Source organism: Poecilia mexicana, unplaced genomic scaffold, assembly GCF_051168715.1.
Source record: "Poecilia mexicana isolate PSO_F unplaced genomic scaffold, ASM5116871v1 scaffold_14, whole genome shotgun sequence".
Classification (NCBI taxonomy): Eukaryota; Metazoa; Chordata; class Actinopteri; order Cyprinodontiformes; family Poeciliidae; genus Poecilia; species Poecilia mexicana.
In genome coordinates this window covers 15,643,207-15,657,087 of record NW_028263383.1, presented here as the reverse complement: position 1 = coordinate 15,657,087, position 13,881 = coordinate 15,643,207, and the positions used below count along the sequence as shown (strand labels likewise).

The 13,881-nt window shown below is 39.2% G+C and overlaps 1 protein-coding gene across 3 annotated transcripts in view; it reads right to left on the bottom strand.

The window, feature by feature from the left end:
- abr (ABR activator of RhoGEF and GTPase) overlaps positions 1-13,881 on the bottom strand; it is a 127,030-nt gene that overhangs the window by 40,094 nt on the left and 73,055 nt on the right. For all 3 annotated transcript variants that reach the window (XM_088012263.1, XM_088012264.1, XM_088012265.1), the window contains 5 exons: positions 12,246-12,414; positions 8,792-8,911; positions 8,497-8,572; positions 8,297-8,401; positions 5,625-5,699 (listed from right to left, as the gene is read on the bottom strand). In XM_088012263.1, the coding sequence (XP_087868389.1) occupies positions 5,625-5,699; positions 8,297-8,401; positions 8,497-8,572; positions 8,792-8,911; positions 12,246-12,414 (545 nt within the window). The remainder of the gene's footprint in view (positions 1-5,624; positions 5,700-8,296; positions 8,402-8,496; positions 8,573-8,791; positions 8,912-12,245; positions 12,415-13,881) is intronic.

The following is a 13,881-nucleotide window of genomic DNA, read 5'->3' as shown; positions in this document are numbered from 1 at the left end:
CCAGTGGTATGAGGGAAGTTCAGCGAAGGGGAATTCAGCTGGACCGTGTGGGGAATGAAGCAATTATTGTACACTTCCCCTACATACATGTAGCTGCTTAGACAGCTGCATATGTCTTGATATCTAATATCAAAAAGTTTATTTTAACTGAAAGAAAGGGGAAAAAAAGCAGAACATTTATTCCTTTTTTGAAGTTTCTTAAAAATATATATATTTAAAAGTGTGGTGAATCAATACGTTGCAGAGCCACCAATTTTGGGGTAAGATTTGAACATTCAGAGACACGTTCAAGTCATGCAAATTTTACTCAGCTCTGGACTTTTACTAGGCCACTCTAACATGAAGCTGATTTGATCCAACGCGTTCAGTTGGAGCTGTAGATGTAGCGTATGCCATCCCAGATTAGACATTTTCTAACAGGTTTTCTTAACCAGCTTCCTTGTTGCAGCTAATGAGAAGCATGCCCCTGATGCACATGCACACCACATTTCTCAGGTTTTTATTGCGAAAAATAAATAAATCAATAAATCAAAACAGCAAAGAAAAAAAACAATCTATTGTTTTTCATTTTACACAAATATTTACTCCTTTCTGTTGGCCAATCACAAAAAATACCAAAAACTTTGAAGTTAGCGGTGAGGTTCAAGAGGTTTGAATGCTTGTGGAGTTTGAATGCTGTCAACGTTGATAACGCCGCCATATCCATGAACTGCTCTCTGATAGCCACAGCCAACAGAAACTACGGCTGAAACGACTATTTGTATCGATCGCGATGAATGGGTCGATTAATCATTAATGGGAGTATTTAGCCTAAGTCAAAACTGTGCAAAAATATAGATATTTTGCATTATATATTCCGTAAATCTGTCTTAGCTAAAACTCCTCAACTGGCATAGTTTCAGCTTCACCTGCTTCAGATTTACTAAAGTAATGCTGTTGTTGCATCTGTTGCAATATAATGCATGTTTTCTTATTTGAAGAAATGAACTAAATTGTTTATTTCCATCTTTTAATATATTTCTATTTGGCATTTCTTATGCACATTCTACAGATTTTAAATGAAAAATCTGTAGAATGTGGCCATTTTTAGCAAATTGTTAGAATAATCGATTACTAAAATGATTATTAGTTGCAGCCCTACTCTCTGAAAGTCGACTTCCTTACTCTCTGAAAAAAATGTTTGAACCCCGACCCAAAAACTCAAATGAGGCCACAGAAAGCATATTTAGAGGGGCTTTCTTTTTTTGTTTTGGCTTCTCTGCACTGTATCCAGGGGGTCTTCGGCAAGCGGGGCAGAAGTCCATGAGTTTCCATTTTCCTGGCAAGTCACCATCAGGCTTGCCCATTGGGAGAGAAAAGTGGGGGAATAAATTGGTCAGCGTTGGGTCTCGACCTCTAAATACCTGGTAATGGATCCCATCCTTTTTCATCTTAATTAGCTAAGGAGCACAGCCATGGTGTGTGTGTGTGTGTGTGTGTGTGTGTGTGTGTGTGTGTGTGTGTGTGTGTGTGTGTGTGTGTGTGTGTGTGTGTGTATGTATACGCTCACGCACAGGAGGCTAACCTGCGCCCCAGGCGACGCTGAATGTTGGGTCAAACTGCGGGTCCACAGAGTTTAGAGGCAAGTGCTAATCAGTTAGACTAATCAGCGCTCTGCAGCCACCAGCTTGGCGGTTTCTAGGTTTCCCTTCAAGGCCTCAGGAGGAAATATTTGTTTTACAGGAACAAATAAAATGAGCAGAGAACAGGAGCTGTTTTTATCCAATTTAGAGAGGGAAAATTAATAAAAGCTGGGAAATGAGAAAACAAGGAGCCAACGTTGAATTGGACAGAAAGATGGTGGTGATGAAACAATACGGTTATCTATCCTTCCTTTGTCTTAGAGCAGATATTCTTGTTTGGATGATTTCGGGGATGTCTGCGCACGTTTCTTAGCGTCTGGCCTACATGTTCTTATCTGGATCTGTTCACACTGTTCCTACACAGCACAGGCTGCAGAGAGCTGCTGTCACTTTGACAGACGGAAATAAAAACTCAGAATAAAATAGCATGATCTGTTTTTCACCTTTTTTTGTTTGTTGTCGTTGTATTAGGTTAGACCTCCTTTTTAATAAGCAGTTTTTGTGACACGCTCAACTCCCAGTTTCTGCTGCTGTGACCCAGTTAGACTAAGTTTTGCCCTGGGCTGAATTTAAAGCCACTTTCCCGTTGAGCGGAGATTGTTTTTGACACAAATAACAGACCCCAATAACATCCTCTGTTCCATACTGATTAGTTTTAACTCTAGAACGGAAGGAAAAGCACGATGCAGCCTTAAAAATTGCTAATTTGTGTCACATTTACATTTTGAGAGGACTAATTACACAGAAAGTGTGAAAGCTGTGGTTCTAAAACATGCAGCTTTAAGTCAGGTATCATGGTACCTTACACAGCTTAGCAGTGATGCACTCTGAGCAGAACTGCACTCATTAAGTCATGGATGATTTAATGTGGAACTTTTCTTTAGCTTAATCAGAAAAAAGTACCACTTATCTCAATAACAGGCACAGAGCTTCAAACTCGTGTTCCAACATTAGCAATGAACCCTTCAGATGAAGTGGAAAAATCTCTTGTTACGTTTCATCCAAGTCTGAAAGGCTAATTCAAGGTTTTAAAATAGGCTGAAAACAACAGTTCCTGGTCGTCGTCGTCTTCTTCTCCAGCAGAGCGAAGCCGCACTGCAGCTGCTAAAAAATACAGCTGCAGTAACGCTGACGAGGACCAGAAAGGAAGCTCACATCACTGCAACTTTAATGTCTCTGCAATGGTGCTAAACAGATTTTATAAGCTGTGTACTATAAGAAAAAAATCATAATCCTAATAGGAATAGATATAAAAAATTTCCAGATGAGTTAATTTTAACACATTTTTACTGAAACAAAACAGCTTTTTGGGTCAATATGTGGGTCAGAGCAATCTTCAGAGAGTTCAGCCGTGAGTGGCATCCCTTTGGCCTTTAGGCTTTACTTATGTTAAGGAACTGCAGTTTGCCTTTCAGTAGGGTAGATGGCGCTGTAGATAAAATCTGTTTGTGTTCAACTGTGGGTAGCAGAAGAAAAGACTCCGGAATAAATACACGTAAATACAACCCAGCTGTGAAGATTAATCTTGCAAGTAAAATTTTTTGCTGTGTTACAAGCCTGTCAAATATTTACTAAATATTCCCTCCGTGCTTCTATTCAGCTGTTCTAATAAGCTTATATCAGTTTATTTGCTGCTCCTCGTCATAAATACGACAACGACGCATATCTACCCCTCACCGTCACCATGGCTGCCATGCCCCACCCTGAATCTGCATGCCTCACTACACTCTTAGAAATGGCTGTAAATTTACGGTGAAATTCCGGCAGTAACATACTGTTATTCCAAAATACGGTAAGATATTGTCAATTTGATGTCTTCTTCTGTTGCCACAATCAAGACTGACGACTGGCATTAAACTACCGCAAAATAATTGTACAATACTGTTTTTTTCCTAGGCAAGACATTTTACTTGTATTTGCATCTTAGAGAACCAGCATTTAAAGACAATATTAAACGGAAAGGAAAAAATACTTTCCATAATAAATCTTTTTGGGAATGAATCGAAATCTACAGAGCATAATCAAAAGTGTTAGATTACCAGCGTTGGTGTTGTATGTTAAAAATACAATGTTAATTAAACACTTGTTTAGTCAAATTTAAAGATAGGTTTGTCAGTTTCCCTAAATCAAGGGTCCCCAAACTACGGCCCGCGGGCCGGATGCGGCCCGCCTCCTCATTTGGTCCGGCCCCCTGAACAATACCGGACAGCATTCAGTGTTTTTTTTTTCATATATATGTGGATTTTTCTTCAACCACCAGGGGGGCTCTTGAGCAGATATGAAACTTAGTTTCCCTCAATGGAATATATACTAGTCAGTACCAGTCACTGTTTCGCTCACGGTTTTTTTCCATTTGCATTCTGGGTAAAAATCTATCTACAAACGCAAATATGTCGACGGCAGTAATCCAGTCCCCCCCCCCTCCACAGCTGCGTTTATACTGTTACGTATTCTGTATCTCAATAAAAATCAATTTAAAAAAAACTAAAACAAGGTAAGTTCCATGTTAAGACCATCATGTTTTTGATTTTGATTATTTTTTATGAATGCATGAACTTCCTGTTTGCGCAAGAGTATCAACTTATGCTTAAAGTAGGTTTATTTGTATTGATATCGCGGTACGACTGTTCAGTACAGGGGTGCTCAAGTCCAGTCCCTGAGAGCTGCCATCCTGCAACTTTCAGATGCTTCCCTGCTCCAATTAACACACCTGAATCAAATGAATGGCTGGTTAGCAGGTCCGCTCAGAGCTGATCCTGGTCTGTTGGAGTAAAGATGCATCGAAAAGTTGCAGGACCTCTCGAGGACTGGACGTGAGCACCCTTGGTTTATTGTTTTTTTAGCAGCTAAAGCTAGCTAAGCAGGTGTAGCACGGGGTGTCGGTGGTTAAACAAACATTAAAACTGTCAGAAAGGCCGTTTGAGTTAACATTATTTAACTGCGGAGTCGTTTTCTTGAAGTTTTCGGCTATAGACGGCATAATGGGGAGAGTGGCTGTGCTGGACCGGTGGTTTGATCTATGCGATCAAAGCTAAGCCAAAATGTTTTTGTCTCTATAAATAAGATAATAAATAATGACATATTGGCTAAAAAATGGTAAACTACTGGCAGCTATAGACGCCAGTAGTTTACCATTCTTTCACAGTATCTATACCGTACTTGCATTGACAGTAACCTTCTGTCAGGATTAATTACGGTACAGCTACTGTGCATTTTACAGTAAACTTCTGGCATCTATAGCTGCCAGTATTTGACTGTAAATTTACAGGATTATTTCTTAGAGTGTAGATGCTGCCCACAAATTGTATCAGAGGACCCACCCCACCACCCCAACATCTCCTCACACACACACACACACACATACACACACACCTACTCATTTCAAACCCGTCAGCTTACTCCGCTCCATCGAGGATCAAACAGTCTTTCAGACCAGAGAGAGAAAGCTTTCCAATCCATTAACCAGGACATTCTAGTGGACCAGCTTTCCTATACAGACGCAGGGCTGTCATGGTAACTGGAATAAATAATAAATAATAAAAAGAAAAGTCATATCTCTCCCTCTCTGCCTCAGCCCTCTGATATTTGATCTGGTATTTGTTCAACAAAGGTAGCAAAGTGTAGCGAAGCAGCAGCTGTCCACCGCTGACACGTCTGAAACGGTCTCGGTGGTTTCAAACCCAACACCGCTCTCTGCCAATAACGAACCAAGAGTTACGAAGAATGCACAAAGAAACTGTTGTTTAAAGTGGGCAATCTCAGAGCAAGTGAACAAAGCATTTCAGCATGTTTGGCTGCAGTTCCTGCATCGAAAGCGAGCGTGGCTGATTTTTATTCCAGCGTATGTGCCTGAAGTGCTTTCTGAGTCAGTTGAAATGGTGCATGTTGTCAGAGACGCGGGCAGGCTGCCGTGACTGACTAGGCGTTGATGTTTATGATGATCACATATATGTGGATTCCTGCAGGTTTTAGATATAAAACACAAAAAGCATGACAACTCACTGGCCGACTCCTTGAATCCCGTGGCAGAGCGGACGATCACATGCAGGAAGCCGTACAGGCCGGGGGTCTCCTCATCTGGAAAACAAGCCAACAGAGATGTTATTGAAACATACCGTATCAGGTGAAATTAGAAACAGTGTCGTACCACACTGAAAAGTTAGAAAAAGAACTTCTTTTACGTAAAGGTATAGATTCATTTATGCATTTTCACCCCGGTACTAAAAACCTTCAGCTCTTACTGCTTTAACCTTAACTTGAGGCTGGACAATAAATCAATAATATATATTGCAATGGACACACAATCGATATCAATAGATAATACTATATCAAGATATTCAATAAATAGAATATTCACTGAACTCCCATTCAGAACCGCACAGCATTCTGGGGAATGTAGGCAGAGGAAAGAAGTCAGTAATTAACTACTTAAATAAAAAAAACAATGACATGGATTGAAAACTGTGGATACAAGGTGAAACACCACTGGTTTGGCAGTAATTCAGATATTTAAAACAAGAAAACTGATCAATAATTATTGATGTCGACTGATACGAAATGCTTTTTGCCCCGATAGGTTTTTCAGCCATACCGTCCAGCCCTAATGTAACTTACTGAAAAATGTTATATTTATTTAGTGGGGAATAAAACTCCATGTTTGGTAATTATTACTATTTTTAACACAATCCCCAAAGTCAACATAATTGGTTCCCCGAACTATTAAGTCAAAATAAATGTAAAAACGAACTCCAATTCATTTTTGCTCAGAGTGTCTCCGTAAGCATAAAAAAAAAAGAAAAGTAAATTTCAGCATTTGAAGATCAGTCAGCCCAAACTATTTCTGTTCATGCTGCTGGTATAAGACCAAACATTGTCAGCCAGCTGAGCTGAATGTTGTGTGGAAGAGCAGACAGAAACCCCCACCCCTCAAAACGAATCGCCAACAAACACTTCAAGACGACGCATTCCTGCTCTGGTTAAACCCTGTGAAGTTTGCTTGTTTCCTGGTAAATAAACTACGATGAGGGTTGACAGGACTATAGTGAGGTCCAGCGTAGGTGGTGGAGGGGAGAACAGACAGCGTTGGGTTTAAGTGTGTGTGTGTGTATTTTCAATATGCGACTGGGAAGTTTCACAGAGAGGTGGTTCATAGAGTTCAGCTTCGGGGTGGCCTGTAAGCTTCTCCACCAAAACAGATCTTTAAACATTTAATGTGATATCAGGTAAATAATGAGTGACGTAAACAAGAGGGATTTCACTGAACGTAATTACATTTTTAGATCCTTGTCTTTACATCTTACGTCACTCAAGTTGGTGCATTTATGCTGCTTTCTATCAAGGAATTGGTCAAAAATCTTACACTAACTGCAAGATTTGAGTTTTCTTTAAAAACAAACTCAAAACATCTTTGGTTGAAACTTACCGTACTTACGGTAACTGAGATGGAAAGCCTTTTTACAGTAACACATTCGTACTTCTTGAACTTTTTTTTTTTTTTTTTAACATTTTGTCACATTGCAACCACATGAGAAAGTAGAATTGAATGCTTGTAATCAAATCTGTATGGCCCAGTCAAAACACAACAGTGGGTTTCGGGTTATAAATCCTGCCGCTAGACGCATGCCAAAACAACTGTAGCGGTAATTGCTGCAAAAGGTGGTTCTACAAACACTTGAGTCAGGGAGACGCAATACAAACACATGCCAAACTTTTTTTTTTTATCTGCAAAAACTCTTTGAAATACTTGTATCGTTTTCCTTTGGCTTTATAATTATGCTTTAATTTGTGCTTGACCTGACTGTGTGTCTCACATGTAGCTCTCTACAGCCTCAACCTTCATATTTCCAGGTTTAAAAAGCTTTTTTATTTTGCACCTTACCTCAACCAGTCAGCCAGTGGCAAAAACAAACATTGCACAACCAACTTTTGATAAATTTACACTAAGACAGAGGCAAAAATTGAACTAGCTAGCTAGCAGCTTGTTAGCAGTAGCCTCAATCGCCTTGAGTCGCAGAAAACAATAGAGATGCTTTCATTCAAATCAAACCTTTGCCTGACAGAAAAGTCCAGTGAGACGCCTGAGTTTAGAATTATAGGGAACCAACAACACAGTGATTAGGTTACACAGTGCGGGTGCCTCAGTGTAAAAACACGACTGCGGTGAATTCCTCCAGCCCTTCAACGTTTACAGGTAAGTGAACCAAGAAACCTCCGCAGCCTCATTAAATACCTCACTCGGATTCTCTTGTGTAAGAATCAAACATTGTGTTCTCGAGACCTTCCTGCCAGCTTTGGGGATTTCAAGTGGATGACAGAACCTCTTGGCATTTGAGGGAGGGGATCAGAGCGGGTCGGCCAGATGGCTTTAATGTCATCCACCCCCCTCCACCCCAACCTCCCGTCTCTGAGAGGAGCTGCAATGCAGAGATCTGAAGCAAAAACAAACATGGGAGCTGGGATCTCATCGCCGACACACGGCGTGGCAGTGGCCGCTATGAGATAGATGAGAAACATATTGCATCCCAGATTCGTCTCCTAAAGGGCCTCAGCTTTCTTTATGTGGCTTTTTTGTGCAGAAGGGGGGGGGGGGAAGAAAGCGTTGTGTGTGGATTTAAACTATGTGAGGGTTTAAACTCAAGATTATAAAAGAGAGTCTTTGTGTGAGCGTGTCGTACCATCTTTGTTGGTGGTGACGGGAATGTTGTGGACGGTTCGGAGTTTGAAACAGGAGCTGGTCAGGACCTGGAGCTCCACAGAAGTTAGCACACAAGCCTGGAGATCTGATTTAAAATAAAAACAAACAGAAAAATTTGGTGGGACATTTATTTTTAATTATGTCATACTTCATCCTTACTGTTTAATTAAAGCCAGTTACCTTTCTTTTGGAGTTTCTGGATGCTTTCTTTCCACTCTGCCCTCTCATAATCAGAAGAGAGGAGGAACAGATAGCTCTGCAAACACATGCATAAATGTTTTAATCAATAAATCAAATTTTTAATAATTTTTTTTTTTTTTTTTTTGAAAGTCACCGAAAATAAGAAAAACCAAGAGTTGGGGATTGGATTTTAGTGATTCTCGCTCTAATCCGTTACAAACTACTCAAAGGTTTATCGCTCCATCTAGTGGTCAGTCTTGAGCATTGCAACCGCCAACAACTGGGCCACGAGTACCTTTCCATGTTTGTTGTGAATGCGGAACGGGATGGTGGGGGAATGCAGGAGTAGCCATGACTCCTGCTCATTCATCTTCTTCCTGAGACGCTCCGCACGGCTCTGACCCTTTGGAGCTTTCTGCACAAACACAGAAAAACAAACAAAGATACTGCGTGGTTAGTTATCTGAAATAGAAGTCTGTAAGGAGGAAGAGCGGAACTCTATTAGTGGCAAAACTCTCATCACAACATGCAAGATTTTAGACTTTCGATTAGAACTTCAGCTCAAAAAAAGGGATCATTTTCTTTTTGTTTACTGTATCATGAATCTAGTTGTGGATTTATTAAAGATATGACAAATTAGCAACTAAATTAAGAAGATAAAGTGATAAATAGAAAGAATAGAAAATAAAAATTTGACTTATGAATTCGCTCATGGAATATATCGACATGTTCACTATTGCTGCTCAAATTCTAACCGAAAAAGCACATTTGTGTCCAAAATAGTCTTGATGAGCTAATAGTGTCTCTTAGCGGTGAGACATTTAATTACAGCATTAAGCAGACATTTAGGGGGAAGACGGTGCCTATTTATGTACATAATAGCAAGAGAAAACAACTTTGAAATCTCAAAAAACATAACTCCCGTAGATAAGTTTTGCAAGGAAAAAATACCACCTGCTGAAAGCTGGTGGTAATTTTGGTACAGGAGAAAAATAAGAGAAGTTTTGTTTACTTTTGCAAATAATTTTCCTAATCAAATAAATTTTCTAAATTGCGTTTGTCAATGTTTCTACTTCCAAATGAATCGGGTAAAAGCAAGTATCATCCCTCTGTCGTTTACAATCTGAAGCATCATTTAGAAACACAGTAGTGGTTGTCATGTATCCAGTCAGCAGGCGATCTAAACGTAATGAGAACTGCTTCATGAGATCAGGACCTGGTGTTTTCTGTTGGATAAAAAAAAGAAGAAATTTGTACTTTTTCAATTTGATAACTTCACTGCATCCGATTTGTTTGTAGGTAAAATGAGGACGATTTCAACCAAAAAAAAAAAAAAACTTCCTTGAGCTCTTCTTCAGATTTTCAAGAATCTCCTGCCAACATCAATGCTGCCAGTTCATATTCAGCTCTCAACTGTTTCATATAAAAAGACTGGAGAAGCTATAAAACGTAAGCCCTATGCCATTAAGAGCATTTCATAACTGCAGGGTTTGATTTTTTTTAGTCAGGACTGAAAGAAAAAGAAAATAAATCCTCTGTCTTCACCAGGAAGCTGTGAGTCAGAGCCTCCCAGACAACAATCAGCTGAATCTCTCCCTCCACCGGCCTCTGGTGCCTGGAAATACCAGCAGTGGCCACTCAGTGTGCCCCGAGTGGGCGAGCCAAGCGCCGTGAGAAGGCAATAACAGGAACTCTCCGCTCCTGATGGCGGCGATACAACTCGGCCTGGATGACGCTGCGCATCACTGAATGAACTCGAAACTGTTAAGAGTTGCAACATCTGATAATTCAGCTCTTTTTAGCAGCTGATTTGTTTTTAGCACTAACGAGGATTAACAAGACGCGATGACACAACGGCGCATTTTACAGAGCATTTCCACAACAGAAACCGGGTTGTTATCCTGGGATAAGTTTTTTTTTACCTCCATCTCACCACAAAATAGTAGTACTTCCTAGATCTAGTCTAAACTATTTTTAGGTGGTCGCAATGATGCTCAACATTCCTCCACTTCAAACATTTCACTAATAAAACTCCTTGACAGTTTATGCTGTTCTGTTAACTTTAAAACTGGGATAGTTACTAATTTACTACATTTGTTAGCAAATTAAACAACTAATCCCAGGCACTTATGCTATGACTGTAATTTCACTAGATTTTAAGTTTTAGGGTCCCGATTCAATTCAGAAACACATTAATTCAGAAACCATTTTTTCTATTTAAACAATCAAAAATGAAGATTAAACTGTGACTGAAGAGCGTAAAAGACAATGTGAGCAAACAGAACATGTAAAATTGTTCTTTAAGGTTCCATACTGGACTAGATTTAATCTGTTTATAAACAAGTTTTAACAATTAAGCACACTTCAGTCTACCATAGTGTACTGACCTTTGACCGAAAATAAAATACACTATACCGTCACAGTGCATTTATGTTTTGTAAATCTCCACAAAGTTTAAAATAAAATAGACTTTGCTGTCTTATCCAAAGTGCATTCAAATTAAACCTTGAACAATCGCGCTCTCCTCATGCTAAATGCTAGCGCACTCTATTCAGACAGAGGGAGCTAGCTGCTAACTACGTTGCTGTGCAGAGGTTGAATGAATGTGACATATGCAGTGTACTAGCAAGCAGAAGTACGACTTATAAGCATTTTAAAATTGATTTTATGAGCATTTTGAATTGATTCAGAATGGCTAGAACGAGGAATTGTGATTTGATATTTCTTTGTACCTCTTTAAAATATAAAATTATGTAAATTATTACAAAGTTCCTTTGACTTTAAAAAAAATTTAATTCAATTTCAGGGTGTAAACGCTGTAAAATAATCATGGCAGATGGTCGTGGCAAACTGTGCTGTTTTGGCTCAAACTTCTTGTCAGCTTCAAAATGAATTAAACAGGAAGCATGCGTCTGCAAAATCCATTCAGGTTATTTGGCGTGACTCTACTCAAGATAAATTGCGATTGCTGTTTATGGTTTTACTTTCATAACTCCAGGATTTATATTTTTGTAACAAGAATTTTATTTCCCACCACACTCAACACAATCACGTAGAAAGGGGAGCGCTCTTCTCGGTATCAGCAGGCACACGGTTTACGTAATCACAATTGTTTTGTACCATATAGTGGGAAAACATCAAACAATGTCCTGTGGAAAATTTCAAAGTTCTAGAAATTAAGCTTTGGGGGAATAACATTGAAATGTAGCGTAGTTAGGATGCCCAGGTGAATCATACAAAAACAAAAGGTCCCAATCAGAGCAGGAAAGCCACAACTAGCTAAAGAAAACAACAACCACGAAACATTTTTTCCTTTTGCTTAATATTTTTAGATGTTGGTGCTGTCCCAGGACAAACATAAGGGTGGGTGACAAAAGCACAGTTAAAAATAAAGATACAGCCGTTCCAGTAAGGAGTCACTTACATCACTTACATAAACACAAATCTCCACGGAAGTCTGACATTCACTTGTTTGTGCTTATCTTTCTCCTAACAGCAAAAGATTCAGCTGATGATTAGATGTAATGAGAACTGGAAAGTCCCAGTTTGAAATAAAAACATTGAAGGCTAACTTGATAAAGAAAAAACAAAATCTCTCTCTTCAAGAAAAAAATAAAAACTCTCAATCTAGGACTTTTGTATTATTACAAGAAATAAGTTTCAGTCCATTCTGAGAGCTGAATTAAAGATCAGGACCTACATAAATAGAGTTTGGACTAGGGGAAAAAACAAAACTAAACAAAGCTTACCTTCTCTTTCTGTATCTCATTCTTTAAAACCGAGATCTTCATCTTCATCTCTTCGATCTCGTGCTCCGGCAGAACCTGGATGCTCGGACACGAGTCTGAGTCGTCCAGGGTTTGGAAAGTTAAATCAGCCAGAGGGATGTACCACTTGCACTCGTACTGCTGGTGGCGACTGCGCACACACACACACACACGCACACGCACACACACACACACACACACACACACACACACACACACACACACACACACACACACACACACACACACAGAATGGGTAGCAATTAGTTCAAGTCAAACAAAACAATATGATGATTTACACATCTTTGCTAAGGCTAGAATATTTGCATATTCAGCCAAGACCGTTAAGGGCAGCAATCGGATAAATAAGAGCACCATTTTTTTAAAGGCTTATTCCCTAATTTTCCATTTATAAAACTGTCTGTGTCTCTATTAAGTAGGTTAAGGTAACTTGGAAGCTGCAGAATAATGGATTGTCCTTAGTCTATTCGTGTCACAAATCTATATTAATGAAAATGATGCATGTGGAGTGTCAGCTCCACTCGATGAGGGGCTGCAGACAGTAATGTCCTGCGTCACTAACGAGCATAAAATGATCATGCAGCACACTCCATTCATTATAGCGCCACACTTGCTCAGACAGCTAATCAAGAGTGCATACATAAAGACGCCATGTTGATATTGACACCGCAGCACGCATTGTCTTCATCATTTTAAGCAATTAAGCAAGACGAATGTGAGTAAAACACATTTAACGGACGGCCATGCTGTAATCATAGAATGAATCTTCAAAATAACAATCAAAGCAGCTTTCACCTGCATACAGTCAAATTACATGAGTGCTTCAAGTTTTTTGTTGAAATTTACTCAAAATCGACAGATTCCTGCTCTTTTTAGCACGAGTGCACAATTGAGTCTATTGCAAATTTTCCACAAAAATGATCAAAACGTTAAGTGACTTCTAATTCCCGTCTGCAGGTGGCAGTATTCCTTACGTCTACTGTGCTGCTGCCTCAGCTTTACTTGACGTCGAGTTAAAGTTTAATATGGAGTCACAAAAAGTCACATTTACTGTCATCCTTGAGCACAAATGTCACAAAATTTATGTCAAATGTTTCTAAAGTAGCTCCACAAAATAAGCGACTTTGATTTTTTTTTTTTTAATTACAGTACAATGAATATTATTTTTATTTTAAGTAGTACATACTAAATGTAGACACATTGTTTATCAATATTTTAACAGTTTGTTAAAGGGTTTTATCAGTATATTCTGGCACAACCAGCCCTGATCTTGGGTGTTCTCAAAAGGCACATTCGAGAACACTGATGTCAAACTTAGATTTAAAAAAAAAATAACGCACTGCACTTTGTCAATGTGGTTAACTACAGTTATAACCTGCTAACAGCCAGGTAATTCCTTTTTTTAACATGACATTACTTTATGTCTAGTTCACTGTTTTGTCTGACATGGGAATAATTTAACCCCTTCGTTGCCAGACATGGTAAGACATCTTGCCATATATTTCCTGCATCGTGAACACAAATTATTATCAAACAACATAACAGACATCGTCTTGGAATTGAGCAGGATTAGAGATGATTGAGTTTCTGGACGATT